Raw genomic sequence first — 27,307 nt, forward strand, 5'->3', positions numbered from 1 at the left:
TTCTCTGGATTTGTCTATGGTCTGCCATAGTATGCACATCCCTAGTTGCAATTCTTTTGGTTGTTCCCAAATAAACTAATTTTGCGAGTAAAACAACTGGCCAATTTACTTTTTGTGTGTGAGGAAGATTAGCCCTGAGCTAACATCTGTTGCCAATCCTCCTCTTTTTTGCTGAGGAAGATCAGCCCTGGGCTAACATCCATGCTCGTCTTCCTCTACTTTATATGGGATGCCCCCACAGCATGGCTTGACAAGCGGTGCACTAGTGCACACTCGGGATCCAAACTCTCACACCCCGAGCTGCCAAAGCAGAGTATGCACACTTAACCACTGCACCACCGGGCCAGACCCCCAATTTACTTTTTAAGTTGGTGGTGTGTAGTTGTACGTTTCTTTAAACTGAAATTTTAATCATGTGCATTACCTACAAACAATAACAGTATTTTAAAAAATAAAGTCATGTAAGCAGACACATGACAGCAACCAATAAAAGGGATACCAGCGAATATCCCTTAAAATAAGGAGTAGCTTGAAGCACGAGGTCAGAATTCATGCCCATTGGTCAGGCACCTAAAAGTCAAGTGGCACTCAGATGGCAGCCTGACACATTCAGAGCAGACAGGTAAATGATTTTTTTTTTTTTTTGTCTTTTCAGGCTTTATGAAGATAGTGCCATTGCAACATTAAAACATTTGAAAATTTTTATTAAAAAAATTCCAAAATAGACCCAAAAGTCAAGAGCACAGTGTAGCAGTGTGTTCCCCCACCCAGCTTCAACTACCATCAACAACTACTGCTTGTTTCATTATCTCCATCTCTTTTTTCTGGAGTATTTTAAAACAAATGCCAAACATCATGTTCTCCACCTGTAAGTACCTCAGGATGTATTTATATCCAAAAAGGCATTTTCTTACATAATAACACCTAAAATTAACAATAAATCCTTAATTAAAAAATGTTCAAGGAAAAATAATTCCCTACACTCCCACCACCATTCAAACCCCAGTGATTCCACTTCTCCTCCTCCAGCTCTGCAGGAGTGTGCAAGGCCCGGTTCCAGAGCTGCAAGCACAAGGACTCTCCGTTTCCTCCTCTTAACATCGTGTCATGTTCAGTTCCATGTAGCCCCATCATCTTAACCAAGGGAGTTGGATGACTTTCATATACCTTTAAAAATACATTCCTTACAGACCACTTATCCCTTATGAATATTGATGCAAAAATCCTTAACAAAATACTAGCCAACCAAAATCTGCTGCATATTAAAAGGATTACATATGGTGACTAAATAGGATTTATTCCCAGAATGTAAGGATGGTTCAACATATGAAACTCAACCAATGTAATGCTAATGTGTTAATGTGGTCATTAACAGAATGAAGAGGGAAAAAACCATATGATGACCTCAATTGATGCAAAAAACCATTTGACAAAGTCTAACAGTCTTTCATGATAAAAACACTCAACAAACTAGGAATAGAAGGTAACTTCCTCAACATGGTAAAGGCCATACGTGAAAAACCCACAGTGAACATCATACTCAATGGTGAAAGATGGACAACTGTCCCCCTAAGATCAGGAACAAGACAAGGATGCCTGTTTTTGCCACTTCTGTTCAACATAGTATTGAAAGTCCTAACCAGAGCAATTAGGCAAGAAAAAGAAATAAAAGGCATCCAAATTGGAAAGGGAAAAGTAAAATTATCTTTGTCCATAGATGACATGATCTCATATGTAGAAACCACTACAGATTTCATGGCAAAAAAATATTAGAGCTAATAAACAGTTTATTCAGCAAGGTTGTAGGATACAAAATCAACACACAAAAATCAGTTGCATTTCTATACACTAATGATAATCTGAAAAGGAAATTAAGAAAACAATTCCAGTTACAATAGCTTTAAGAAAAAAAATAGGAATTAACCAAGGAGGCAAAAGACTTGTATATGGAAAATTGCAAAACATTCCTGAAAGAAATTAAAGACGCCATACACATGGAAAGACATTGTGTAAATGGGACTGGAAGACAATATTGCTAAGACTACACTACTACTCAAAAACTTCTACAGATTCAATGCAATCTCTATCAAGATCCCAACAGCATTTTTCGCCAAATAGAAAAACCCATCCTATAACTCATATGGAATCTCAAGGGACCCTGAATAGCCAATAGCTCACCTGGTCCTTCTCCCCTCTTTTCCGAAGGATCTCTCCCACTTAGGCTGAAGGGTGTGCCCAGGCCTGAGCGCTTCCCAGGACTCTGGACTTTCAGGGCTAAAACCAGGACAGTCCCAGGTAAACCACGCTGCTTGGACAACCTACTCCTACTGTGGTTGAACGCCTTAAAAATTATTTTTTAATTTCACAAGTAAAATTATGACACATTCTCCTCATACATTAAACGACTAAACGTAATCAGGCTCCTTGGAGAAATGGTGATTCCAGGTCTGGGATACTGAGAGTATAAGAAGATCCTGGAACAACCGGTGCCAAAGAGCAAGGAAGTGCTAACAAATTATGACCTGCTGAAGGACACGGAGCCAGCTTGGTGGAGCTCCCACCGGCTCAATCTGCCACCATTTGAGCATCTAAGTAAATAAGGAGAGTAATGGGTGGTAACTCATTGAGTAAAATAAGAATCGATGGATCCACACCGCTAATGAGTGGACTGTCTTCCCTAGAACGCAAAGCTAGTAACTGGAGAAGGAATGATGGAAATAGAAAAAAAAAAATAGTATGGTAATAATTCATTTAGCGAAGAAACACCAACGAAAACTAGTGGGTTCAGGTCTGAGGCACGACAGGATATTTGCATCGTCTCAAAGCGTCCTCTCGCGGGGTATCAGCCGCGGGAAACCCAGCGGCGACCTCGGGGAAGCAATCGCGCCTCCTTCCCGGACGCAGGACGCAGCACCACCCGGCAGAGTTCCGCTCCGGCCGCGAGGACACACGAGTGCACGGCCCGGCCTGCGCGCGACGCGGGGGGCGAGAGGACACGCGGCCCCGCGAGCGTGACCCGGGCCGGACGCCATGTGGTCCTGAGTCGGGTCCCGGGACCGGCAGACCCGCAGGGAAACACGCCGTGCGCCTGTCGCATCCCACTGGCGGTCGTCCCCTGCGTGCCCGTTTCCCCGGATGCGGGTCCGCGCGCGTTCCTACTAGAACCCCACACCGCGCTCGACCATCGCTCCACCCCTACGTCCTAGGCTCCGCCCGCCCCGCCGTCCGAGTCGTCGTGCGCAGGACGCGGGCGCCGGAAGGTAGCAGTGTTTCCGGCTCTGCGACGGCAGCGGCGCGGGCCAATCACGGCCGGGGACGGGCAGGCGCGAGGCACGACGGGCCTTCTAGTCGGCGCGCAGGCGGGACTACAGCCCCCACAATGCCCCAGGGGGCGGGGGCGGGGCGATGGTGATGGGAGGGGCTGCCCAGCGCGGGGCGCGGGCCAATCACGGGCTGGGACGGGCGGGCGCGGGGCACGACGGGCCGTGTAGTCGCGCGGACGGGACCGCCGCCCCCAGAGTGCCCCGCGCGGCGGGGAGCGTACTGCGGCTGCGCGGCGGCGGCCCGGGCGCCGTCGGGCTGGGCGGCGGCGGGGACGGGAGCCGGCCGGAGCCTCGGTGCGAGCTGCGCGAGCCGGGCCGCGGCCACCATGTCGGCGCCGTCGGAGGAGGAGGAGTACGCGCGGCTGGTGATGGAGGCGCAGCCCGAGTGGCTGCGCGCCGAAGTGAAGCGGCTGTCGCACGAGCTGGCCGAGACCACGCGCGAGAAGATCCAGGCGGCCGAGTACGGGCTGGCGGTGCTGGAGGAGAAGCACCAGCTCAAGCTGCAGTTCGAGGAGCTCGAGGTGGACTACGAGGCCGTCCGCGGCGAGATGGAGCAGCTCAAGGAGGTGAGGGGCAGGGCCGGCCGGCCGGCCGGACCGCGACCCGACCCCGACCCCGGGCCGGGCCGACCCCCGTAGCTGGGCCGAGCGGACCCCTCGCCGGGCCAGGCTGGCCAGCACCGGGCGCCCGGGGCCGGCGTGCCCGGCGGGCCCAGCTGTGGTGTGCAGCGGGTCGTGTCTCCTGCTCCGGCAGGCCTCGGGGCGGCGGTGCGTCCTCTGCGGTGTTTGGTCTCCCGGTGGGATGGGGGCGTGGGATGGGTGCAGGTCAAGGCTAGGCCACGGCCGCATCATTTCTAGCAGGTCACCTCTTCTCCTGGGTGCAGCTGTCTTCAGCGGCCTCGATGAGCGCCCTGAGGCGGGGAGGGGTGCTGGCCCTGCATGTGGCCGTCCCTGCTGGCTGGGGTCCCTCAGTCCCCTCCCCAGGCTCAGCGCTGACCTGGGCGCCCTCCCCACGCCCGTAATTCCTTCTCTGGGATCTGTGCTTCTCCCACCCACCTCTTGTCCCTGCCGCCCTCCCAGGCCCTTCCTTCTGGGCGGGTGACAGGTCTGTGGGTGTTTGTCAGGAGGGAGCCTTGTGTGGTTTCCACTCCGCAATGGGGAGGTCCGACCCCCGGCTGCGGAGAGGCTGGCAGGGAGAAAGCCGGGCAGTCCTTCCTGAAGGAGTTCTCCTGGGTGACTTAACCACCCGCTCTCCCAGTCCTCCTGACTCCCCCGCTCTGTGGTAGGGGGTGGGGAGGGAGAAGTGGCTTTCTGGGTGGAACACCCAGATTTGGACCAAGGCCCAGCCCCTTGCTGGTGATGTGGCTGTGGGCAGGGGCCTTAGCTTCTCTTTCTGCGGCATTGCCCACGCAGAAAGGGTTGGTCTGAGGGTCGTGTGTTTGAAAAGGCCCAGTGTGGTGTCAGGCACGTGGCCTGTCGGTTTCTATGACAGCGTGCCCCTTCCCCACCTGACTCTTCCCTTGTCCAGGTGGGCTCTTGGCCATTGGTCTCAGGATCCACCATACTTGCTGTTTCTCCAACCGCCCACCTTCCGGCAACTCTGCTGCTAGTGGTTTGGGGCAGGTGCCTGGATTGTTCAGAGCCTCCATTCCTCACTGCAGGACCAGTAGGAACCCATTATGATAGTAAAGAGGAGAGAAAGAATTAATCCTCATAGGTGCCTAAATCCATGCCTGGCAGAGCAGGTGCTCTGTTAGCATCAATAAATGATTTGGGGGGAGTGGGGGCAGGTGGTGGCTCATCTGACCCACGACCCACGGTCCTGTCATCTGTCAGCACGGATTGGCGCCAGGCTCTGCTGGTGTTGGATCTACAAGAGGAGTGACATGTGGTCCCTCCTGCAAGGATGTGTGTGGGGTGGGGGGATGCACCCACTGCAGAGGGAGGCCAGGGAGCTGTGAGCATAGGAAATAGCGCACGCTCGCCCCATTCTGGTCTCCTGGGATGGGGCTCACTCTCCGCAGCTCAGAGGCAGGCCCAGCCCTTGCCTTCTCCTCAGGGTTTCTCCTGAGCCCCTGCTGGCAGCGTGCACAGTCCCCTTGTACATTCACAAGTTCTCATCCATGTCTGCTGTAAGAAGGGACTGTTGCAGACGGAACTCATCCCAGTTTAGGGATCTTTCAGTTGTCAGCTTTTGACTTTCACAAACACATTTTGGCCAATGCAAGAATCTTGGCTCGGTTTTGTGGGATGTGTTTGGAGGGTGGGTCATGGGGAACCAGGAGGAGGCTGGAGTTCTTCAGGCACCTGCTTGCTTAGTTTGGTGTCACCTCCTGGCTCCTGCCCGCGCTGGCCGTATGGCCTTGGACAGGTTGCCCCGCCGTCCTGACCGTCAGTTTTCCCTGTTGTAGGTGAGGTGAGATCGGTTCACCTAGAAGTTGCGGCAGAAGCTGGGGGAGGTGCATCGTCTCGGTAGACGTTGTCTGAAAGCTCGCACCAGTTCACTCACACCCAGGCCAGCTCAGGCTCTTGTCAACCTGTTGGGTTTTGGCCAGTGTCATGCTTGAAAATGTTAATTCTTATTTTAAAAACCAAGACTTAAGGAGATGATATTCATTGGGTCTTTTCTTTTTTCTCCTGTGAAGTGAACCATCTTTATTCTTTTAAAACTTTCTTTCTTGAACTGAAATGGGTCCAGTTACTTACAGTTTGTGCTACAAATGGAGGTGCTGTGCTCCTGCCGGCATTTGTAGATAATGCCGTTTCTGAGGGAGGGATGCTGGCTGGCTGGTCCCGGTTGAGTGGGGTCGTGCTGAGGAAGGTCCAGTGGTGGGCCAGTGGGTGGCAGAGCTGGCACTGCAGCCTTTCTTCCTTGGTGAGTATGTGTATGTCCTTGTCTGTGTCCTGCCAACACCATGGTGTGTGTTTGAGGGGCACCCGCTGGCCCGTTTTGCCTAATCATTTTGCTGGTGATTGAGCCTGGCTTAATAAGGGCCCCCTCTGTCCCAGGTCCCACTGTGCCACTCCCCGCCATGGTGGGGAAGAAAATCGGGTGGACCTTGGTCAGCCACGTGGTATTTCCTGTCCTGAGTGGCCGTGGGACACCCCGCTCTGTGTCCTCAGGTGCACCTTCAAGGGGACAGGTGTGCTGGGGTGGCAGCTCTTGCCTACAGGGTTGAGGCAGGTCCCAGGACTGGGTGGTCTTTGTGGGTGGGGATGTGAGGGCTGGAGAGCATGCCTCAGGCCAGGGGTGGGGTCCTGGTGCAGTCTCAGCCCCATCCTCTCTGGGATCCCCGAGAAAGCAGGAAGACCGGGTCTGGACGCCCTCGATGCTGTCTGTGTCACCTTGGGAACTGGTCTGTGCACTTAGGTCTGGGGAAGCAGTGGGTGGAGTTTGGTGAGCTGCAAGTGTCACAGGCTGGGCATGGGGCCCGGCACCCGGCAAGTGCTGACTTAGTAAGTGTCTGCTGGCTGGTGTCGTCGGCTCCTTGCCTCCACCTAACTTGGGCCTGGATCCCCTCCCGGCCGTCCCGGCGGTCACCTGGCCTCTGTTCCTTGTCCTAGCGTGGTCTGGAGCAGCCCTGCTGCGTCTCTCAGAGGGCGGCATGCACTGCTTCCCCTCGTCTGTTCCCTATCCCTGCTACCTTTGCTGTTGTCACCCTTCTCCTGCCAGCGCTTCAAGGCCTGGACGCTTCTCGGAGCCTCCTCTGCCGCCTGTGGACTTGCCTGAGCCCAGCACCCAACTCCGGGGTGTCCCTTCCTTCCTGCAGGATGAAGGGCTGGGGCAGAGCTGGTGGGAGCAGCTGCTCTGTTCCCTTCGCTCCCTCCCTCTCCTCCCTCTTGTGATCTTCTCTCCCAGGGGAAGAGGAAGCAGAGCTGGGGGTGTGTGGGAGTGACTGAGGAGGGCCCAGAGCCCGGACCAAGTTGGAAGGGGTCCTCGGGCACCAGGTTCTCATCCAAGTCCTTGTGTGGAAGTCATGGCTATGAGCCCGTTGAGTCCCACGGCCTCACCCCTGTAGGTGAGCTGCTCCTGCTGTAGCCTCCCCACGCCCACTGACTCCTCCAGTCCGCACACCAGCCCTCAGGGTCACCACCCAACCGAAGCAGGCCAGGCACCTCACGCTTGACTTTTCTTTTCTTTTTCTTTTTTAAAAAATTGGCGGACTGCTGCCTTCAGCTGGTGCAAGGCCTGGCTTTTGCATTGTTGGGTCGTTGCCGCTCTCCAGTTCATTTGTTAGACCAGCCTTTGTTGTGTTTCCTCTGCCCGCCCAGGGGCTCATGGTCACCCATCCAGTGTGTCCTGACTGGGACGCCGAGAGGTGCCTAGCTGTCTCTGAACCAGGAGGGAGAAGCTGTCCTGTCCCCGTTCCACAGGTGGAGATGCCAGGTCTCAGAGTGAGGGCTGTGTGTCAGCAAGGCATGATGTGCCCCTGAGCAGTCCCCTCCCTGAAGCCCTGGCAGTGGAGCAGCTTCTCCCCTGGTGATGGCGTCAGGGTGGCCTGGGACCCCACTCTGCAGGCCCCTGTCATTGCTCCTTGGGCCGCCTGGGTGCTCTCCTCCCTCCTTCCCCTCACACCCTGTCTGGCATGCACTGCAGAGATCCCGGCTTGTCCCCCAGCCTGAGGGATTCCCTGGATGGTCAGAGGGGACACTGACCCCTGGAACGGGGTGCGCCAGGCGGGCTGTCTACAGTTGTGAACCCGCGGCCCTGCCTGCTGTCACCCGGTCGCCTGGTGCAGAGGCTGAGATTATGGACATTCCACCCAGTCAGGCGAGTGCAGACTCACGCAGCAGCTACGAGCAAGTCTGTGTTCTCGCCAGCACAGTGTCCTCCGACCGTCATCGTGGCCAGTGGTGAGGAGAAGTGCTGTCGCGTCCCTCGGGTCTGATTGATTTCTTCTTCTGTGAAGCAGTCTGTTCCGCCATAGCACTTGTTTTGAAGACGGGAGTTCGTTCCAGAGTGGTTGATGTTGGAGGGAACAGCGTGAGCATGAGAATTTAGCATTTGCTTCTGTGCCATTTAGTTCCCAGAAGACACTAGGCGAACACAGAACCTGCACCCTGCCACCCACCCACCTGCTTTCCGTCCAGTTTCAGACACCGCCTTCCCCACCGGGACGCCACGCCCAGCGCCAGCCCTCAGGGCTTTGTCAAGATAAAGTGCGTGCATTGCAGCATTTTTGTGTTTTAACTATTTAACATGTGTAAAACTCTCCTCCCTTTTTTTGGTGACTTGTAAGAATAAGCTGCTTCAGAATAGTTTTAGATCTGCAGAAGAGCTGTGAAGATGGTACAGAGTTCCTGTGTACCCGTGCCTGCTTGCCTGTCTGGACCGCCTGCCATCAGCATGGACATTTGTTAACAGTCGACGAACCTCCGTCGATGCCGCTTTGGTAACCAGAGTCCATCCTTGACTCCTCTTTCCTGAGTTTTTACCTGCCCCAGGACCCCATCCAGATCCACGTGGCAGTTGGTCCTCATGTCTCCTCAGGCTCCTGCTGTTTCAAGTTTCTCAGACTCTCCTTGTTTTTGGTAACTTTGACAGCGTTGAGGACTAGTCAGGCACTTTGTCGAATGTCCCTCACTGGGATTTGTCGATATTTTTCTCATAATTAGAGTGGGACTGTGGTTTGGGGAGGAGGACCGGCGGTGAAGTGCCCTTCTCCTTGAGCCTGTCAGGGGTCCGTGGCTCGTCCCCGTTGACGTCGGCCTTGATTCCCTGGCTGAGGTGTGAGTTGGACGCCTCCACTGTCAGGGTGCTCTCCCCCTTCAGACTGCGCAGCCCCCACCCGAGGAGCAGGGGTCATGCTCCCTCCTCGAGGGCAGAATCTACATACGTTATTTGGAATTTTTCTGCATGGGAGGCTTGTCTCTTCCCGTTTACTTATTTAGTCTTCCGTTCATTTATATCGGTATGGATTCATGGATGTTTATTTTATATTTGGGTTATGATCTAATACTGCTTTATTTCGTTGCTCAACTTGTTCCAGCTGTGGGCCCTGGCAGCCCTTTCATTTGGCTGCTCTGCCTTTTGACGCACCATCATTGTGATTGTTCCCCTCTCCCTCCTCCCTTCTTTCCCTCCTTCCTTCCCTCCCTCCCTTCCTTCTCTCCCTCCTTGCCTCCTTCCTTCCTCTCTCTCCCTCCTCCCTTCCTTCCCTCCTTCCTTCCCTCTGTCCCTCCCTTCCTCTCTCCCTCCTTTCCTCCTTCCTTCCTTCTTTCCCTCCTCCCTTCCTTCCCTCCTTCCTTCCCTCCGTCCCTCCCTTCCTTCTCTCCCTCCTTTCCTCCTTCCTTCCTTCTCTCCCTCCTTTACTCCTTCCTTCCTCTCTCCCTCCTTTCCTCCTTCCTTCCTCTCTCCCTCCTTCCCTCGTTCTTTCCTTCCCTCCTTCCTTCCCTCTTTCCCTCCTTCCCTCGTTCTTTCCTTCCTTCCTTCCTTCCTCTCCCTCCCCCTTCCCTTCATCCCTTTCTTTTTGAGCACCTCCTTACTTTCTGGCACCACGAGATGCTCCAGGCTCATCTGTGTGTTCCCTGCGCCTGGAATCAGCTGTTTCTCCAAGGATCCCTGGTTCCTTTACTGGAGAAAGGTGTTAGAAGCCAAGATGTGGGTGCTGGGTGTGCTCACTGCTGCTGGAGTGTCATTGCTGCTGGACCCTCTCAGCTGACAGAGCCAGGAGATAGATGTGTGTACACTAGCACGTGTTTACACACACATCCAAACCATTGCTAGATGCAGCCACCTGTATGTATACTAAGCTCAGCATGAGTTCACACTGATGCCTCCGGCTCTGATCCCTCCCCATGTGGATCGTTCCCTCCGCCTCCCCTTGCTCACCTCCCTCCAACAGGGAGACCACTAGCTCTCCACCTGCCACAGTCCCCTGACCGCTGCGTTCCAGCGCACCTCACAGTGGGGTCGGAACTGCTGACCTATACCCCTGGGAGCAGTTTCTCAGCTAGAGCGCAGTGCTCATGTGCAGTCCTTTTGGCTTTGGTCTTAGGTACTCCACTTGTTTCCATGTAAGTTCCTCAAGAAGCACTTTGTTCTCACTCCCATCAGTGAGGTGGTTTCATCCATGGTAAAACAGTTAGATTGTTTTGCCACATTTTGTTTTCCATTCTGGGATCCCCCGACCTTCTAGATGATTTTTTTTATTTGCATACATTAAGATTCATTCTTCGTGCCATCAAGTTATCTGAGTTTTGACAAATGCATCATGTCATTTATCTACCATTACAGTATCATGCAGAATTGATTCACTGCCCTAAAAAAATCCCCTGTGCTTCACCTATTCACCCCCCCCCCACCGTGAACCCCTGGCAGCCACTGATTTACTGTCCCCATAGTTTTGCCTCTATAGAATGTCACATAATTGGAATCATACAGCATGGGGCCCTTTCAGATTGGCTTTTTTGATTTAGAAATAGCGTTTAAGACTCATCTGGATCTTTTTGTGGTTTGATAGCTCTTTTTTTCTAAATCACAGAATAATATTTTGTTCTCTGGCTGTAGCTCAGTTTATTCAAACTGGGCATCTGGATTGCTTCAGTTTTGGATGATTATTAATAAAGCTGCGATAAACATCCGTGTGCAGGTGTTTGTGTGGACATAAGTTTTCAGCTCCTTTGGGTAAACACCAAGGAGCATGATTGCTGGATCGTAGGGTAAGAGTATGTTTAGTGTTATAAGAAACCACCGAACTGTCCTCCACAGTGGCTGCACCACTTTGCGTTCCCACCAGCCGTGAGAGTTCCTGTTGCTCCACAGCCTCGCCAGCATTTGGCAGCGTCATTGCTTTGGATTTGGCCATTCTCATAGGTGTGTAGTTGCATCTCATTGTGGTTTACTTTGCGGTTCTTTTATTACATATGATGTGGAGCATCTTTTCGTGTGCTTATTTGCTGTGTATATATCTTTGGTGAGGTGTCTGTTCTGTCTTTTGCTCATTTTAAAATTGAGTTGTTTTTTATTGTTGAGTTTTAAGAGTTCTTTATCTATTTTGGATACAAGTCTTATCTTGCAGGTATCTTCTCCCAGTCTGTGGCTTACCTTTTCCTTCTAACAGTGTCTTTCACAGAGCAGAATTTTTACTTTTAATGCCACTTTGCTTTCATGGATCACATTTTTGGTGTTAAGATCTTCATCACCAAACCCAAGGTTACATAGATTCTTCTATGTTTTTATCTACAAGTTATGAGTTTTGCTTTTTACAGTTAGGTGTATGGTTCATTTTGAGCTGGTTTTTGTGAAAGGTCTAAAGTCTGTGTCCAGATTCATTTTTTTGCATGTGGATGTAGTTGAAGAGACTGTCCTTTCTCTGTGGAATTGCTTTTGCTGTTTTGTCAAAAATCAGTTGGTTGTATGTGTGTGGGCCTACTGGGTGCTCTGTTCTGTCCCATTGATCCATGCAGTTATCCTTTCGCCAGTACCCTACTGTCCTGATCGTGTGTTCTGGTTTTGTTAGGTTTCTAGCATTTTATGTGTCACTGATAAGTTTTTCCCTTAAGCCCTGTGGTTTGTGTTGTGTGATCTGCATGCCTGACTGGGGTCTGCTGACTGGGTCTTCAGCCCTGGACTGGCAGGGTTGGTCCCAGTCACCATCAGTCAATGAGAGTCCCTTTTTTTTAATCTTGAGAAAAAGTAATAGAATGCACATGGTTGAAAAGAAAAATCACTGGTCAAGTTGGTTAGATTCTTTTTTTTTTTGGTGAGGAAGATTAGCCCTGAGCTAACATCTGTGCCCATCTTCCTCTACTTTGTATGTGGGATGCCGCCACAGCATGGCTTGTTGAGTGGTACATAGGTCGGTGCCCAGGATCCGAACCTGCGAACCCCGGGCTGCCGAAGCGGAGCGCATGAACTTAACCACTACACCACCAGGTTGGCCCCTAGATTCTTGACAAAAGATGAGCGTGCTTCTTCTGTGCCTTCGTGCTTTAAAGCCATCCACAGGACCTCCATGTGGGCTCAGCTTGGTCAGTGTCGACCTGACTCCTGGTGAACCTCCTGGTGAGCTGCTTGACTGACTAGCCTTGTGCATTTGACCCAGGCAGCACTTAGGGGCGGGGTGTGGAGTTAGCCACTGGTCAGACCTGGGGTCGAGTCCTGCTCGGGCGTTCACTAGCTTCTTGCCCCACAGGTCCCTCCGAAAGTGTGATAGGTGCGCCCCGTTTGGGTGTTGGGTGCCTCCACTGTCATTTCAGGTGCCCACCACCCCCTTGGAGACCCTTTCCAGCCTGCCATGCCCCCAGATCTGGGCCCCCCCCGGGGTGCTAGGGCTGGACTTCACCCCGGAAATGCCTACTGCTCCTCTTCACTGGCTTCAGGACAGGCCTGCAGGACCCACTGGATTTATGGTTGGTGTGGGTGGTGCTCCACACGCCAGGCTGGCCAAGTCAGGGTCTCCTGCAGGCTCTCGCTGCCGAGCGCACCTCCTCCCCTGTGTTCTCTGGGCGTCAATGTCTCGCCTCCGCTGTGGGATGCCCTCCGTGCCCACACCAGCTGAAGTCTGGAATGCCTGCCTGTTTTCAGGGCCCAGACGGAGCTGGAGCTGGAGCTGGAGCGCGCCTGTGCCAGAGGCACGTTCTTCAGCTGCGGTTCACAGGGTGACTGCTGGGACTTTAAGCGGTGCGGGTGCTGTGGGGATTGGGCTGCGATATGGCCCCAGGCGTCTATATAAGAGGGCGTCCAGGATGCGTCAGGAGCGGTGGGTGGTCAGCCCTTGTGCCTGCGCCGAGACAGAGTGGACGTGTGCGCACGTGCCTGTGTGCGTGTCTGTATGTACACATGCATGGGTCACAGACAGCACAGGAAGGATCCCACAGGCCTCACTCCTCCAGGTGACCCCAAGGTGTGTGGGAGGAGGGGAGAGACTGGGAGACCAGACTCCCGGCTTCAGCACAGCATCTGGCCATCCCGCCCCAATCCTCAAGTTCTCACCTCTTCTCGTGGGCGGAGCAGAGTCCTTGGCTCCTCAGGGTGTGGGAACCCCTCATGGTGGGTGATGCTGCATGGGTCCCTTGAGGCTCCTGGGGCTGACCCTGCTAGGGTGACTGTGACAGAACGTCAGACGTGGGGGCACTTGGCCCGAGACCCATTCTCTCACCCTGGCTGCAGCTGCTGACAGGCCCGTCTGCCTTCAGAGCCTCTCTGGGCAGAGTGAGCATCGAGTCATCGTCACAGCCCACGCTCGCCTCTCACAGGCTCCTCTCCTGTCCCGACACCCACAGAACTGTGGGTCCGTGCAGGGACACACTTGACTAAGAGTCCCTGGCCACTTGCTGACCGTGAGGCTTGCTGAGTGTCTCCTTCTAGAACGGGGCTGATGAGTGAGGAGACGTGCTGAGATGAGAGGTGAGATGAGAACACCGGCTGCTCTCCTGGTGTTTCCAGCCCCTCGTCGTCCCGCTGGCTGTGCCTGCCGAGCTGTCCTGCACGGCCTGGGACACATGGGACAGACAGCTGCCGTGCTGCCCTGACTGCAGGCTGTGGAAGACGGGCTTGTCCTCAGGCGCCAGGACTGGCCTCTGTGTCCCCGGGTGGAGGAGCCAGGGCTGGTGGGGACAGCCGCCAGCCCCAGGACTCAGCTGGCCAGCAGCCTGTCTGCTGACACTGAGGCAATCAGGGTATAATCTTCTCTAAACGGCGCCTGATTCTGGCTAAATCCCTCCCGCCCAGGAGCGCATCCCAGTTTGTAAAGGCAGCTTAGTGCTTGGACGCTGCCCAGGGTGGCTGGGAAGCTCCGCGGGTGATGGGAAGGGCGTGGGGGCGGCGACAGCCACCACAGCCCCACTCTGTCCCTGTGCTGGCACCGGAACTCAGGTCCCTTCTGCTGACCCTCACAGGAAACTGAGGCCAGAAGCCACACAGTGGGAAGGGTGGCTGGTGGAGGACAGATGTCACACACATGTGCCTGCCTGGGCCTGGGAGGGTCTGGGTGGGGGTGGGCTCCTGGTGTGCTGGGCTGATAGGTGAGGGTTGTCTGCTGGGCAGAGTGTGTGCAGGTGCACCTGCAGCCTCTGTCCTGACCCCGGTTCCCAGGAGGAGCCCCCGGTTCTCAGGAGGCCCCGCCCTCTCCTGCAGGGACCTGTGCAGCCTTCCCAGGCTCCTCCCTGCCCCTCTGCCAGGTGAGGCTGTCGGGGCTCCTTGGGCCCAGCTCCACCTCCAGCACACTCCACCCCTACCCCAACCCTTCCCCAGCACACTCCACCCCTCTCGGACACCCCAGCTATGGGAACCACTTTGCTACAAAGAAGAAAAGTGATTTTTGGAGTGAGAAGCCCTGTGGTGCTCCTCAGGTGAACCCTCTGGCCTTGCTGATCCCTGGTCTGCTCACCTGTGAAATAACAGTGATAAAGGTTTCTACTTTGCAGGCTGTTGTGAAGATCACGTGAGGTTCACACCCGCCTCTGTCTCCTTGGGGTGGTAGCCAGCCTCCGAAAATGCCCAGGGGTCTGAGCTGCGCCCACCACCACCGTCTGCTTAGGAAACGCCCTCTGAGCAAGGATGAGGAGTGGGTTTGCACGGTTTTCTTGAACTCCCCCACCAGGTGGGAATGGGTAGGAAGAGCTGGCCGAGGGTGGTGAGCTGAGGTCTCATGGAGCACTCCCCGGGGGTCCCTTTGGGTGGTTGGCGGGTCCGTGAGAGCCTGTAGTGAACAGGTCTGTTTCCGGTTTCTGAGCTGACTTGGGTTCCAGTGCAAGCGTATGTGGAGCCAGGGTGGGGCATCTGTTTCCTGAGGTTGCCTGGGAGCTTTCAGAAATTCCAGAGTGTGGGCCACACTCAAGATGGATGGAATCAGGAGCAGTCACGCTCCTGGAGGGATCCATGGGAAGAGGAGTTTGGGAACTTCATCCGGTTGCTGCAGCTAACGCGTGGGATCTGAACCTTCCCTGCCCACTTGGGTGGAGTGTCCCTTTGCTTCTGTCTGCATGGTTATAGAATTTATCCACATCTCTCCGCCTGGGTCCACAGTGGGGGCCCAGGAATGCTGCCGGCCCCCGTCCACGTGCTGATGGGTGGGCCCACCCTTGTGTCTGTGTCCCCTGGCTGTGTTGGGGGCCACTAGCCGCCCTGGGCTGGGCCTGGTGAGGACCCCTCTCTGAAGGAGTGTGTGAGCTGAGGGCAAATCCAGGTAGAGGGGGGAGCCTGCGAGCCATTCCTGCTGCCAAGTCACTGGGGGTGTGTCCCTGCTGGCTGGGGAAGAGAGGTAGGGAGGAGACACCTGCAGGGCCTGTCCCTCGCCTCCCTCAGCAGACGCCCAGCACCTGTCCCTTCCCTGGACCTGCTGTCCTGTCCACCCACTTGTGGTGTGGGCCCATTTCCCCCCTGCAGTGCCCCACGTCCTCCTGGTCCTCCAGTCCGTCCACAGGTATTTACTGAGCACCTGTTGCTTGCCAGGCGTGGGTTTGCCCACTCCAGCCCTGCACCTCACAGGAGGCACACACTCGGTGCCAGGCGTGGGCTGCCCAGAGGCACCAGTACTGGTGTTCCCACACACCAGGCCCGCCCTCCCGTGTGAGAAGCCACCTCGCGCCACCACCCTGGCCCACACTGAGTAGCTGGGGGTTCTGGCCCTGCCTTTCCCACCTGCTCTCTGCATCTGTGAACTGAAATGGTGGCGCGCTGGCCGAGGGTGGCATTGGACTGAGGGAATTCTGCAGGGAAGGAAGAAGCTGCCGGAGTAGCCCCTGGTGCTTTGCCTGCCTGCCCCTGCTGTCCCTGGGGCTGACCACCTGAGCCCCTCTTCCAGTGGCGGGCTGCATTTTTCAGGGCTACCTCTGACCTCGAGATACAGATGCTTCCGGAGCTACTCGGGCTGTTGCCCAGGTGATTCTGTCTTGTAAGCAGCTCTCATTTTTAACATTGGAGCGTAGTTTGCCTGTAAGAAGATGCAGAGTAGTCTGTGCTCCCACGGCTGCCCTGTGGTGAGCGTCCCTCGCACGTGCCTTCCAGCCCACCCTGCCCAGGGGGACCCTGCGGCCTTCCCCGCAGTGCTCAGGTTCTGGTCTAGACGTCTGTATTGATGGTGCAGGGCTGGAGTGGGCAAGCCCACGCCTGGCAAACAGCAGGGCTCAGTAAATACCTGTGGATGGACTGGCCAACGTCTGTCTGCCTTCTCTGAGGGCATCAGAGTTGTGCGTGTCGATGGTTGGCCTTCTCTCTGAGCAGCGTGCCCGAGTCGTGGTGCCTGGGTCACCAACACCTCCCCTTGGTGGACATCGGAGTCACTGCGTCTGGCTTTTGGGAGCATGTCCGCTGGGAACAGCTGTGTGCAACGCTCTGTGTGGACCTGCACTCTCACCTTTCTTGGTGATTCCTACGAGCGGAGCCCATCTCCCCTTGTCCCGGAGAGATACGCACAGATGACCACCGTGGTCCCCTGGTGAAAAGGCCAGGCCCTTCACGGGCTCTGCTGCTTCAGTTACCCACCGCCCAGGGGCGGCAGGGCTGTGCTGGGAGGGGGATAATCTCTCTAAGTCCTGTGAAGTAGGGCTGGGGACCAGCATGAGCAGCCTCAGCCAGATCTGGGGATTAACAGGCACTGCCCCAGTAAGCCAGAACATTCCAGATTCCAAGGCCTGAGACCTGGAGACCCAGGGACCAGGAGGGGCTGACTGACAGGTATGCCTGCACCTGCAATGGATGTTTCTGGCTCCTGGGTGATTCTGAGGCTCTGGCAGCTGAGCAGCGGGGCCATGGGTCCAGGTCCTGGTTCTGCCTCTGACTTCTTCTGCCTCTCTCTTGCCTTTTCTTGCCGCCCCGCTTGTTCTCAGAGTTCAGTGGCTCATCTGTGAAAAGAGATCCCTCCCGTGAACGCAGTGACGGGCTCACCTTGTGACGTGCACAGGCCTCGGGTTATTCTCCACCCCCAGCTGTTTCTGGTGGGAGGGCAGGGACTGGGGCACGGGCACAGAGCTGGCCCCGCCAAGCAAGACCGTGGGCTGGCCCTCGGAGCTGCTCTGTTTCTGGGTGCTGCATGAGGCCCTGGATGCATCCCGTTGATTGCTGGCTCTAGCCCGTCTCACACTCCTCTCCCCTGACGCCATCCCGTCAGGCAGTTGTTTCTCTCCAGCTGCCAGCAAGACCATGCGCCCGTGTAGGGGGATGGGAGGCATATGGCCCGGGGGAACCTGCAGTCCATTTTTTGTCCCATTTCCTGACTGGACTTCCATTCTCATATCAGGTTTTTGCTGAAGTGCATTTATGGAAAGTTGGTCTTTCATTGCGTCTCTGATACCTTGCGTTTCATCTGTAATGAGTAGTTGGGCTCCCTGGGGTATGTGCAGACCTGGGGTACGTTTGGTCTGGGTTCTGTTCATCTCACGACTGATTCCGTGCAGTAGAGCACATGTGTGCACCGTCACTGGGCACGCTTGCTCATCTGCTGTCTGTTCTCTGAGCGTCTCTCTCTCTAGTGTTGTGCGCTTGGATAACGTTTCAGATACTGTGTCCTTGTTGGATTGCTTTGGATATTTTTTTTTTCTGAGCTAACATCTGTGCTGATCTTCCTCCATTTTGTACGTGGGTCGCCGCCTCAGCGTGGCTGATGAGTGGTTTAGGTCCGTGCCGGGATCCGAACCTGCCAACCTGGGCTGCCGAAGTGGAGCACGGCTTCCGATGTTTTTTATAATGGTTTGATTCTGTTTCCGTATTCAGTTTCAGAAATCATTTTGTTTGTTTACTTTTTATTGAGATATAATTTACTTTATTTTTAAACCCTATTTATAGTAGTTTTGATGATTGTTATATTGCACTCTTTTTTTTTATTAAAATGAGCTTTTATTGGAGTGTAAGAAAATATAGGAACTACACAAATCATAACTGCACAGCCTGATGCCCCACGGCCCCGCAGAGGGAGACGCGGCGTGTTGTCAGCGTCCCAGGACTGTTGTCTGACGCCCATCCGAGGTGACGTCGGGCTCTGCCCCGTAGCCCGAGCCTGCTTGTCGTCCACTTACCGTCCACTTACCGACGACAGCCCCACAGCGCTTGGGTCGTGTGTTCACTTGGCTTTTTGTATTGTGGGGCGCCATTGCCTGAATTTGCAGATTGTTGGCACGCATCACAGGGGGGGTTCCGTGTGGACACGTCATGCTTCCTCACCCGGGTTTGGGCTGTTGGGCCCCATGCGGCTGTGAACACGCGTGTGGATGGCATGGGTTCCTGCCGTGTGGGCGGGGGGGCTTGCGCTCTCCAGGGTAGCTGCATCAGCAGTGGGGCACTGCTGGCTCTCGCCACCTGCCCGCTGACACGGGGGCTGTCCGTGTTAAATCCTGGCCTTTCGGATCCCTGCGTCCTGGGCGCCATCCTGGTGCTGATGGCGTTTCCCCTGGACCTCTCCTGCTCACTGGCCCTTTGGAGGCCCTCTGGTGAAGAGCCTGTTCAGACCTTCGCCATGTTTTCTGTGGGGAGTCTGCCTTTTTCTTCCTGATGTGTAGGGTTCTTATGTATTCCAGATACCCTCCTGCCTCCAGCAGTGGTTCTGATGCTCGTGCTGTGGAATGAGCTGGCACAAGGGGGTAGGGACAGCCCTGAGTTTCAGGTGTGCATCTGCCCAGGATAGCTGAGGCCTCGGCCTCTTGGAGCCTTAGTTCTTTCCTCTGTAAAGTAGGAACATGAATTCTCCTGAGAACTCTTGAGATAGGCACTAAGGGAAATAATATACTTATGGAGACTGATAAGAGTGGTAGCTATTATTGTTACTAGTATGAATTTTTTTTAGTGGGAGGAGACCTCACACCCACTAGGATGGCTAAAATCAAAAGACAGACAATTGCAAGTGTTGACAAGGACGCGGAGTGTTGGAACCCACATACCCCACTGGTGGAGTGGAAAATGGCGCGGCCGCTTTGGCAGACAGTCTGGCAGTTCCTCTGCATGTTGAACACAGAGTTACCATGTGACTGGGCAGTTCACTCCTGTGTGTGTGCCCCAAGGAACTGAAGACATGTCCACATGGACACGGGTACATACGTGTCCACAGCAGCCCCAAGGTGGACACCACCCAAATGTCCGTCAGCAGATGAATGGAGGGACAGACGTGGTCCGTCCCTACAACGGGATAGTGTTTGGCAATAAAAATGAGAGAAGTGCTGGTTCACACTACAATGTGGATGAGTCTTGAAAACATGCTCTGTGGGAGACACAGAAGATCACATGTTATGTGGTCCCCTTTTTATGAAATGTCCTAAATAAATAGGCAAATCCATAGAGAAAGAAAGTACCCTGGTGGGTTTCAGGGTCTGGGGGCAGGGAGCTAGGGAGTGATTGCTAATGGGGACAGGTTGTCTTTTTGGGGTGATGAAAATGTGGAGTTAGATTGTGGTGATGGTCGCACAACCCTCTGAATATACTAAAAACCACTGAATTGTGTATGTTAAAAAGATGAATGTTATGGTATGTGAATTATATCTTCAAAGAATTTTCAGTGGAGAAAAAGGCAGTCTTGTTGCTTGCTAAGTGGTCTAGATAAATTTTCTGTGGCTCTCAGCAGTCCCGGAGGGTTTGGGGCAGCTTCCTTCAGTGTCCAGGGTTTTTTTGACGTTGAGTTTGTAAATGTAATTGCTGGTAGTTTACTATGTATTCCTAAGCCGACAGAATTTCTTTTGGAGGGATTGGAGATCTCTAAATGACCTTTCTGGAGGTGCTTCTTAGTGCCCTTTCTAGATAAAGTCACCACCTGCAAACCACGTGGACTCCACGTGTCCTCCTCGGCTCTAGTGTGGGGAGAGGCTCTCGCCTCGTTCAGTAGAGGGCCGACTCCAGCGCTTCTCTGCTGTGGATTACTGCTTTGCTAGTGTTTGCCCTCGCTTTACGTCTGTCTAGGGAGCTTTGCTGTAGCTTCGGTGACATTGAGAAAGAAAGTTACCCCACCGTGTTTCTGGAGCTTCAGGTGAGAGGCGAGGCCCGGTCACAGTGAGCGCGTCTGCGTCTTGTGCTCGGTTCTCAACATTAGTCTGTCTGTGGCGAGGGCATCGGTGGCTCGCCTTCTGACACAGCGCATGGTTACCTGCTTGCTCATCCGGATCCCCAGCAGGTGCCAAATCAGTGTTTTTAGAATGGAATTGAACGGTGCTCCTGGTTTGTGTTCCTAGGCAAGTGAATGCTTCTCAAGGGGAACTGTTGCTCCTACCTGCTGAGGTCTCCCCGAGCGTGTGCATGCACAGTCTGCAGTGTCCTGAGCCCCCCTTTGAAGGAGAGTTTGGGGCGCTCCTGTACGGTCCTGGCGTGCCCCTTGAGCCTGTGGTGACTGCCCCCACCCCGTCCTGTCTCGTGCTGGGAGTGGACGTGGTGTGGACAGGGAACATCTGGGGCCCACCCTGGCCCTGCCACAGCGAGTGCCTCTGGCCCCCAGCGCAGGGACGACGGCCCTGGGTGTGTGGGGGCCCAGCCTGCTGTTCTGGGGTTAGGAGCAGGTGCTTCACACCGACGATCAGCCTGGTTAAAATCATTATCAGGTCAAGAAAATGCGCTAGATTTGCTTTGCTTTTCCCTTTTTGTTTTGTATTGGGGGTTTTGTTGAGTCACTTCCCTTTGTGAGATTTGTGCCTCGTTACCGTGTTCAGTTTCGTGTCTCTTTTTATAGTTCCTGCGTATTTTTAGTATGCCCCTCCCCAAGTCCGGTGCCGCTTTGGCCGAGACCCCACGTCCTGACGGGAGGTGCTTGTTCCGTGTCCTGTTGTGTTCTGTCCGCCCTCTGGATACAGACATCATCCAAGAGATCAATTCCCATGTGTTTGCATGTGTGCTAATATATTTTTTAATAGCTCTTATTTTTTAAAAACAGTTTCAGATTTAGATTGTGAAATCTATTTTTAAATTTTGTTCTACCATGGCACATAACGTGTGTGGTTTCTTCCTTTTTTAGGTTTGTGTGCTGTCCCTCTGTTCTGTTGTGACACATTTCCTTAGGAAAAAGCTCTGTCCTGAAAGGAAGTGGTGCCCTTCATCCTGCTGTTGAGTCTTCTCTACGTTGATGCTAATTCTGATTTATTTGTGTGTTGCAGGCACCCGAGCTCTAGTTCTTTGCCTAGTTGACACATTCCTGCGTGTCTGCCATTATGAAGTATTTTGTACAAGGCTGTTTGGGCCAGTGGATTCAGTGTTGATAGGTTTAATCCACCTTTGACAGAGACTTTAATCTCTTAATGCTATAAAATCTTTATCTCACATCGTAGGGTTGAGCTTGTGTCTGTATCTGCTTCACAGGCCTGAGCCCTGTCTTGGGTTTGATTCCTGGGGCTGACGGGCTCGCACAGAGGGAGCCGGCCACACGGAAACGCCGTGTGCGCCCCTGCGTCGCAGGTCCCCCCGCCTGTCTTCTTTCCAGTCCTCAGAGTTGCTGGGTGCCCTTTGACTCAAGCACGTGGTGAAGCCTGTGGCTTGGATGTACCGGTTCTGGGGGAAGTCCGTCAGTCCATCAGTATCTGTTGAGCACAGCCTGCACGGCGGTGTGAGCTTCCATTGCCATCTCTTCTTCCCTGACCAGCCCCCAGGGCTGCCCACCCCGCCTTGGGGCAGAAGGAGTTAGTTACAGCCTTTGTGGTTCATGGTTTGTCTGTGCTCTGCAGCGGAGGTGGGGCTGGGCCCGTGGGTCTGGCAGGCACAGGTGTGCCAGCAGATGGTGACCATGTGGAGTGAGGGCGGGTCCTCCTGCCTGAGCAGCTGCTGGGTGACCCAGCCCTGCCCCAGGCCGGCGCCCTGCCCCTTGGGGTTCTCTGGCACACTTGCTCTGAGGAGCTGCTCCCCGGGCGAGGTTCTGGTAGGGACACCACTTTGAACCGGGAAAGAGGCGAGGACGCCTTAGGGGCTCCTCACTCTGGTTGGGGTAGAGAGGCTGCGGTGCTGACCATCACTGTCAGTAATCAGGCCCATTGTGAGCTGAGGGGTGATTCTGGCCATTCTCTGGTTCCCCAGGATGCCAGGCTTTGGGGTCCAGCTGGGACAGAGCTGAGTCCTGGGGACCTGATAGTGTTTGCTGTCCTCACCCCACCGGCGCCCAGCTGAGGCCAGGCACGCGGTAAGCACGCTATTGCTAAGGGGGCGCTGAAAGCCACCTGGAAAGGTCCTTGTGAAGCTAGTTTGCACAGGAAGATGGGTGCCAGGCAGGAGTGTCCTGGTCTCAGGAGCAGATGAGGATCGGGCAGGAAGCCCAGCAGAGGGTCCAGCATGGCAGCTGGCGGGACTCGGGAATTCCAGGGATGTTCCCACCCTGGTGCAGGCTGGTGGCCCTTCAGGGAGAGGTGGGACCTGCTGTGGCTGGGCGGGGCTGGGTCAGCCCGGGAATTCCAACAGCAAAGGAGTTGCGAATCCCAAATCCCAGCTCCCTGGTGGAAACTGCTTCCTGGACTGACCTTACCTCATTGGATTTTCTCCTCCTTGACGTGTGTTGTGCCTGCTACTTCAGATGGCCCAACTGGTCTGGGAAGAAAGACCCTCTAGAGCAGCCTTTCCTGCAGGCTGGTTTCACTGTTGCTTCTGCCCTGCTCTGCAGGCCTTGTCCAGGGAGCCAGGCCCTGGCTGGAGGCGGACCGGGCCTTGTTCTCAGTCTCCCCATGCAGACCTGTTTCCGGGCCCCGCCCCTCGTAGGTGTGTCAGAGACTAAGGGTCCCCCTCCGTGAGCTAGGACTGTGACCAGTGCTCATTGCACAGATGCCCACTCCGTTCTCCTGTTGGGGCAGACAGTGAGGCTGCTGCAGAGCAGACACACCGCCCTGTGGGGGCCTCAGGAATGGCCAGGCACCTTGGTGAGGGGCCAGCACTCAAGGAGTCTTTCTTCAAGCCCTGGCACTTCCCGTAAATGGGCTTGACGTGGCTAATTTTGACCGGGACTGGGGTCCCACCAGCTGCTTCAGCACTGGGGTAAGCATTCCACACATAGCCTAGTATGCAGCCAGGCTCAGCGAGGGGAGGGCCTTGCCCCGACTCACAACCATTTCGGGGGCCACGTGCGGGCACCACAGTGCCCATACCTGCTCTCCTGCCCACTGGGTGCTGGGGTCTGTCACTGCCGAGGAGGAAGGTGGCTTTTTGTCTAGGGCTTAGAGGCAGGTATAAGGGCCCGAATCTCCTCCTGGCCCACTGCCCTGCCTCTGCACTTTTGCCACACCCATCCCTGCACCCGCAGCACCCCCATCCTTCCAGGCTCTGATCCGATGCACATCTCTCGCCTCTGCACCGAGCTCGGGGACGGGCCCTTCCAGCATGCTCTTACAGTGTTTCTATAATGAGCCACAGAAGGTGGGTGCCCGGTAATGATGGGGTGCTGGCCGGTCCAGGGGTCAGCGGACTGCTACCCTCAAGACACATCTGACCTTCAACCTGGTCTTATAAATAACGTTCTACTCATTTTTGCACATGTTGTCTGTCGCTGCTTTCAACAGACAAGACAGCCACTGTGTTGTAACACAGTCCCCATGCCTGTGTGGTGGTTAATTTTGTGTGTCTCCTGGCTGGGCTAAGAGACACCAGCTAGCTGGTGAGACATCACCTGTGTGTGTCTGTGAGGTGCTTCTGGAAGCGAGGACCTCTGATTCAGTGGGTGCTCCCCACTATGGGCAGGCCTCATCCAGTCCGTGGGGGGCCCACATGGACCAGAGGTGGGGGAGGGCCCATTCCCGCACTCTCTTCTTGAGCTGGAACATCCACCTTCTGCCCTTGGGCGTTGGCGCTCGTGGTTCCCGGGCCTTTGGACACGGGCTGAGCTACACCCGGGCTTTCTTGGGTCTCCAGCTTGCAGAGACCTGGATGCCCCCCCTCAGAGGGACACCGGGCTCCTCTCCTGGGGGTGGGGCAAGGTCTAGGCCCTGGCCTCTCTGGGGGACCTTCTCTCTCCCCGAGGGGACCTGTGCCCTGAGCCGGGTGGGTTAGGGAGAGGTGGATGGGGCCTTTTGCCTGGAAGGTCCACACACTCCTCGTGGGCGCCAGGCTCTCTGTCCCTGTCAGGTTGCTGACCCCGTGTGGGCCTGGGACCCAGCGGCCCTCTCTGAGCCCAAGGCCTCACACCCATGCTCTCAAGGCAGTGGCCCCAGCCTCATGGTGGCTCACATCAGCTTCCCCGTTCAGTTGTGTTCCAGTGCACCATTCCCTGCAGAACCAGGCTTGGGCCCGACGTGGCCTGTGGGGCCGCAATGTGCCGACCCCGGTCTAGGAGCGCTTCTCGTCAGGTGGTCAGCGGAAGCCCATTGTCTGTGATTGTTGTCTCTGCTTCTGTCTCTGGATCTCGTCCTTGTTGCGGTGGTGGGGGCCCAGGCCTGGTCCTGGACAGCAGAGCGAGGGCTGGCTCTCTGAGGCTTCCTGTGTGCTGCCTCCTTCCTGGCGCTGTTGTGGATCTCGGCATGTTGATGTCAGTCAGAAATGCCAGCTCTGGAGGTGTGGGTTCCTCTTGAGGCAGGAGGGGCACTGCCCATCCACTGGGGGGTCCCAGCCTCTGGGGGAGCAGAGGTTTGGTTTATTGTGTGACTGTCCCCATGGGAGCACCATCCCTGCCCGGACCCCCCCTCACAAGTGGTCAGTGGTTGGCGCTGCTGTCTCCAGCCCAGCACACCCCTGGTGGGAACCGCAGTGTGGGAGCCCTGCGCTTCCCTCCCATGCTGTGTCCTGCTGTCTGGGTGCCCCGCGTCTTGCGCCACACCGCCCTCGGCACCTGGTGCAGGCTGCGTCCGCCCTCGGGCTCTCTCGGGGTCTTGTCTTTGTCCTTGCCCTGCCAGCACCTCTGGGGCAGCTGCTCCTGCTACACCCTCGCACGCATCACCAGCGCCCTCCCCCGGATTTGGGGCTCACTCAGCCTGGACCTCTGGGTCCTCCCTGATGCCTCCTTGCTCTTGTTGGAGTGGTCTGGGCCCAGCCTCCAGGCTCCTCCTGCCCAGACCTCCCAGACCCCGTCTCTCTACTCCCCCTTGCCCCGGGGACTGGGTTGTTGGATTCAGTCACACGATTCTTACTCAGGGACGGGCTGGGTACGCTGTGAACAACACTGGTCACCCTCAATGCTGGGTCAGGGGGATGGCCTGGGGGAGCTCGGGGAGGGGGAGGTGAGGTTCCTGGGGGAGGCCGAGGCTGAGTGGGGATGAGAGAAGAGCGGGTGGGCTGGGCCGGGGCAGATGCTTCACAAAGAGCCCGGACCTCCTGCCCAGTGTGCCCTCACGTGCCGCATGCTGCTCTGTTGCTGTGGGCCCCCTTCCAACCACGCTTGACTTTGAAACCCTGCCCCCGGAGCCCCTACGACTGCCCTGCCGCAGCCCCAGGTGTGTGTGCAGCATCCACATGGGTGTGGATGGACTTGAAGGAAGGCTGGTCTGACCTCACCCCGGGGCTCGCAGGGCCTGGGCAGCTTCCAAGCAGTGGGCAGGGTGTGGGCTGGGAACCTGTCAGGAACGGCGTCAGCCCGCCTGCAGTTGGGGCAGCCCCTGGGGGACATCACAAAGGCGCCATCACAGCCTCCACGCCCAGACGAGTGTCCTGTCGTCCAGGAGGGTGTCACCCGTCTTCCCCAGAGCAGCTGGGGCGGTTTGTGGGCAGGGTGGGGTGGAGGCCCAGGGTTTCTGGAGGCCCTCGGTGGGCGCCCTTGGGACACCCATGGCTGGACACCCCAGTCAGAGGGCGAATGCCACTGCTCTGAGTGCTTCCCCTGGCTGGGAGGCAGGTTTTGAGATGGACTCCAGGCTGCACAGGACGGCGTGAGGTGGGACGAGGACACTTTGGTCAGAAGAAATTCCTACGGCTGGGCTGAGGGACCAGGGGCATGGTCTCCACCTCTCTGACCTCCAGCCTCCTGGCCGGTGAGCTGGGGCAGTGAGCACAGGGACGGGGATAGGTGCTTCAAAAACGTCCGCGTTGTTGTCTTACACAGCTTCATTGAGGTATAATTGTCTACATTGAAAGGATTCGGTTTGGTTAGTTTTCACGTGGGTGTATCCTCCTGAGATCAACAACAGGACGAGGCAATGAAGTTCTCATCACCCCACGTCTCCTCATCCCCGTTTCTAATGTCTCCTCTCCCTGTCCCCAAGCCACCACTGTACATGTTTGTTTGCATTTTCTAGAGTTTTATGTAAATGGAATCATACAGTGCATATTGATTTTTTTGTCCGGCTTTCCACTTAGCATAATTTTGAGATGTATCCATGTTAATGTGGATATTGATAGCTGGTCCCTTTTGATGGCTGAGTAGTATTCCACTGTGGCTGTGCCACACTTTTTAAAAAAATCCATTTTCCTATTGTTGGTCACTGGGTGGTTTTCAGCTTGTTTGTTTTGGCTGTTACAAATATATACATTCCTGTAGCGTCTGTGTATGGGCACATGCTTTCATTTCTCTTGGGTAAACACTGAGGAGTGGACAGCTATGCCATCTGTCAGATATGTGCTTACTGTTTTAAGAATTTGCCGAATTCCTTCCCCAAGTGGTTGTACCAGTTGACCTTCCCCACCAGCAGTGTCGGAGAGTTCCAGTCGCCCCACACTTGGACCAACCTTGGTAGGGTCAGGCATTTTCATCCTCAGCGTCCTAGTAGGTATGTAGTGGTGTCTCATGTCATTTGCATTTCCCTGGTCGCTTCCAACGCTGAGCCATCTGTTTGTGCGATTCTTTCCTGTACGTGTATCTTGGGTGAAGTATCTGTTCACTTCTTTCACTCTTTTTTTTTTTTTTCTGGTGAGGAAGATTAGCCCTGAGCTAACATCTGTGCCCGTCTTCCTCTACTTCATATGTGGGACGCCTGCCACAGCATGGCTTGACAAGCAGTGCGTATCCAAACCCGCGAACCCCAGGCCACCAAAGCAGAGTGCACGAACTTAACCACTACACCACTGGGCCAGCTCCATCTTTCACTCATTTTTTACTGGATTGATTTTCTGATTGAGTTTTGAGAGTTCTTGTATTCTGGATACAAGTCCTTTATTAAGTGTGTAATTTGCACAGATTTTCTCCCAGTCTATGACTTGACTGTTTTTTTTTTTTTGAGTGAAAAGCATTCTGGAGATTA

The 27,307-nt window shown here is 55.2% G+C and overlaps 1 protein-coding gene across 3 annotated transcripts in view; it reads left to right on the forward strand.

Moving 5' to 3' along the window:
* Window positions 1-3,585: 3,585 nt before the first annotated feature.
* BICD2 (BICD cargo adaptor 2) overlaps window positions 3,586-27,307 on the forward strand; it is a 56,197-nt gene continuing 32,475 nt past the window's right edge. Inside the window, exon 1 of one of the 3 annotated variants that reach the window (XM_087444819.1) lies at window positions 3,586-3,889. In XM_087444819.1, the coding sequence (XP_087300945.1) occupies window positions 3,650-3,889 (240 nt within the window). In that variant the 5' untranslated portion in view covers window positions 3,586-3,649. The remainder of the gene's footprint in view (window positions 3,890-27,307) is intronic. The other 2 variants (XM_004442731.3, XM_004442732.3) reach the window with 2 other exon arrangements.

The sequence above is a fragment of the Ceratotherium simum genome, chromosome 20, assembly GCF_057802395.1.
Source record: "Ceratotherium simum simum isolate JZ-2026a chromosome 20, ASM5780239v1, whole genome shotgun sequence".
Lineage (NCBI taxonomy): Eukaryota > Metazoa > Chordata > Mammalia > Perissodactyla > Rhinocerotidae > Ceratotherium > Ceratotherium simum.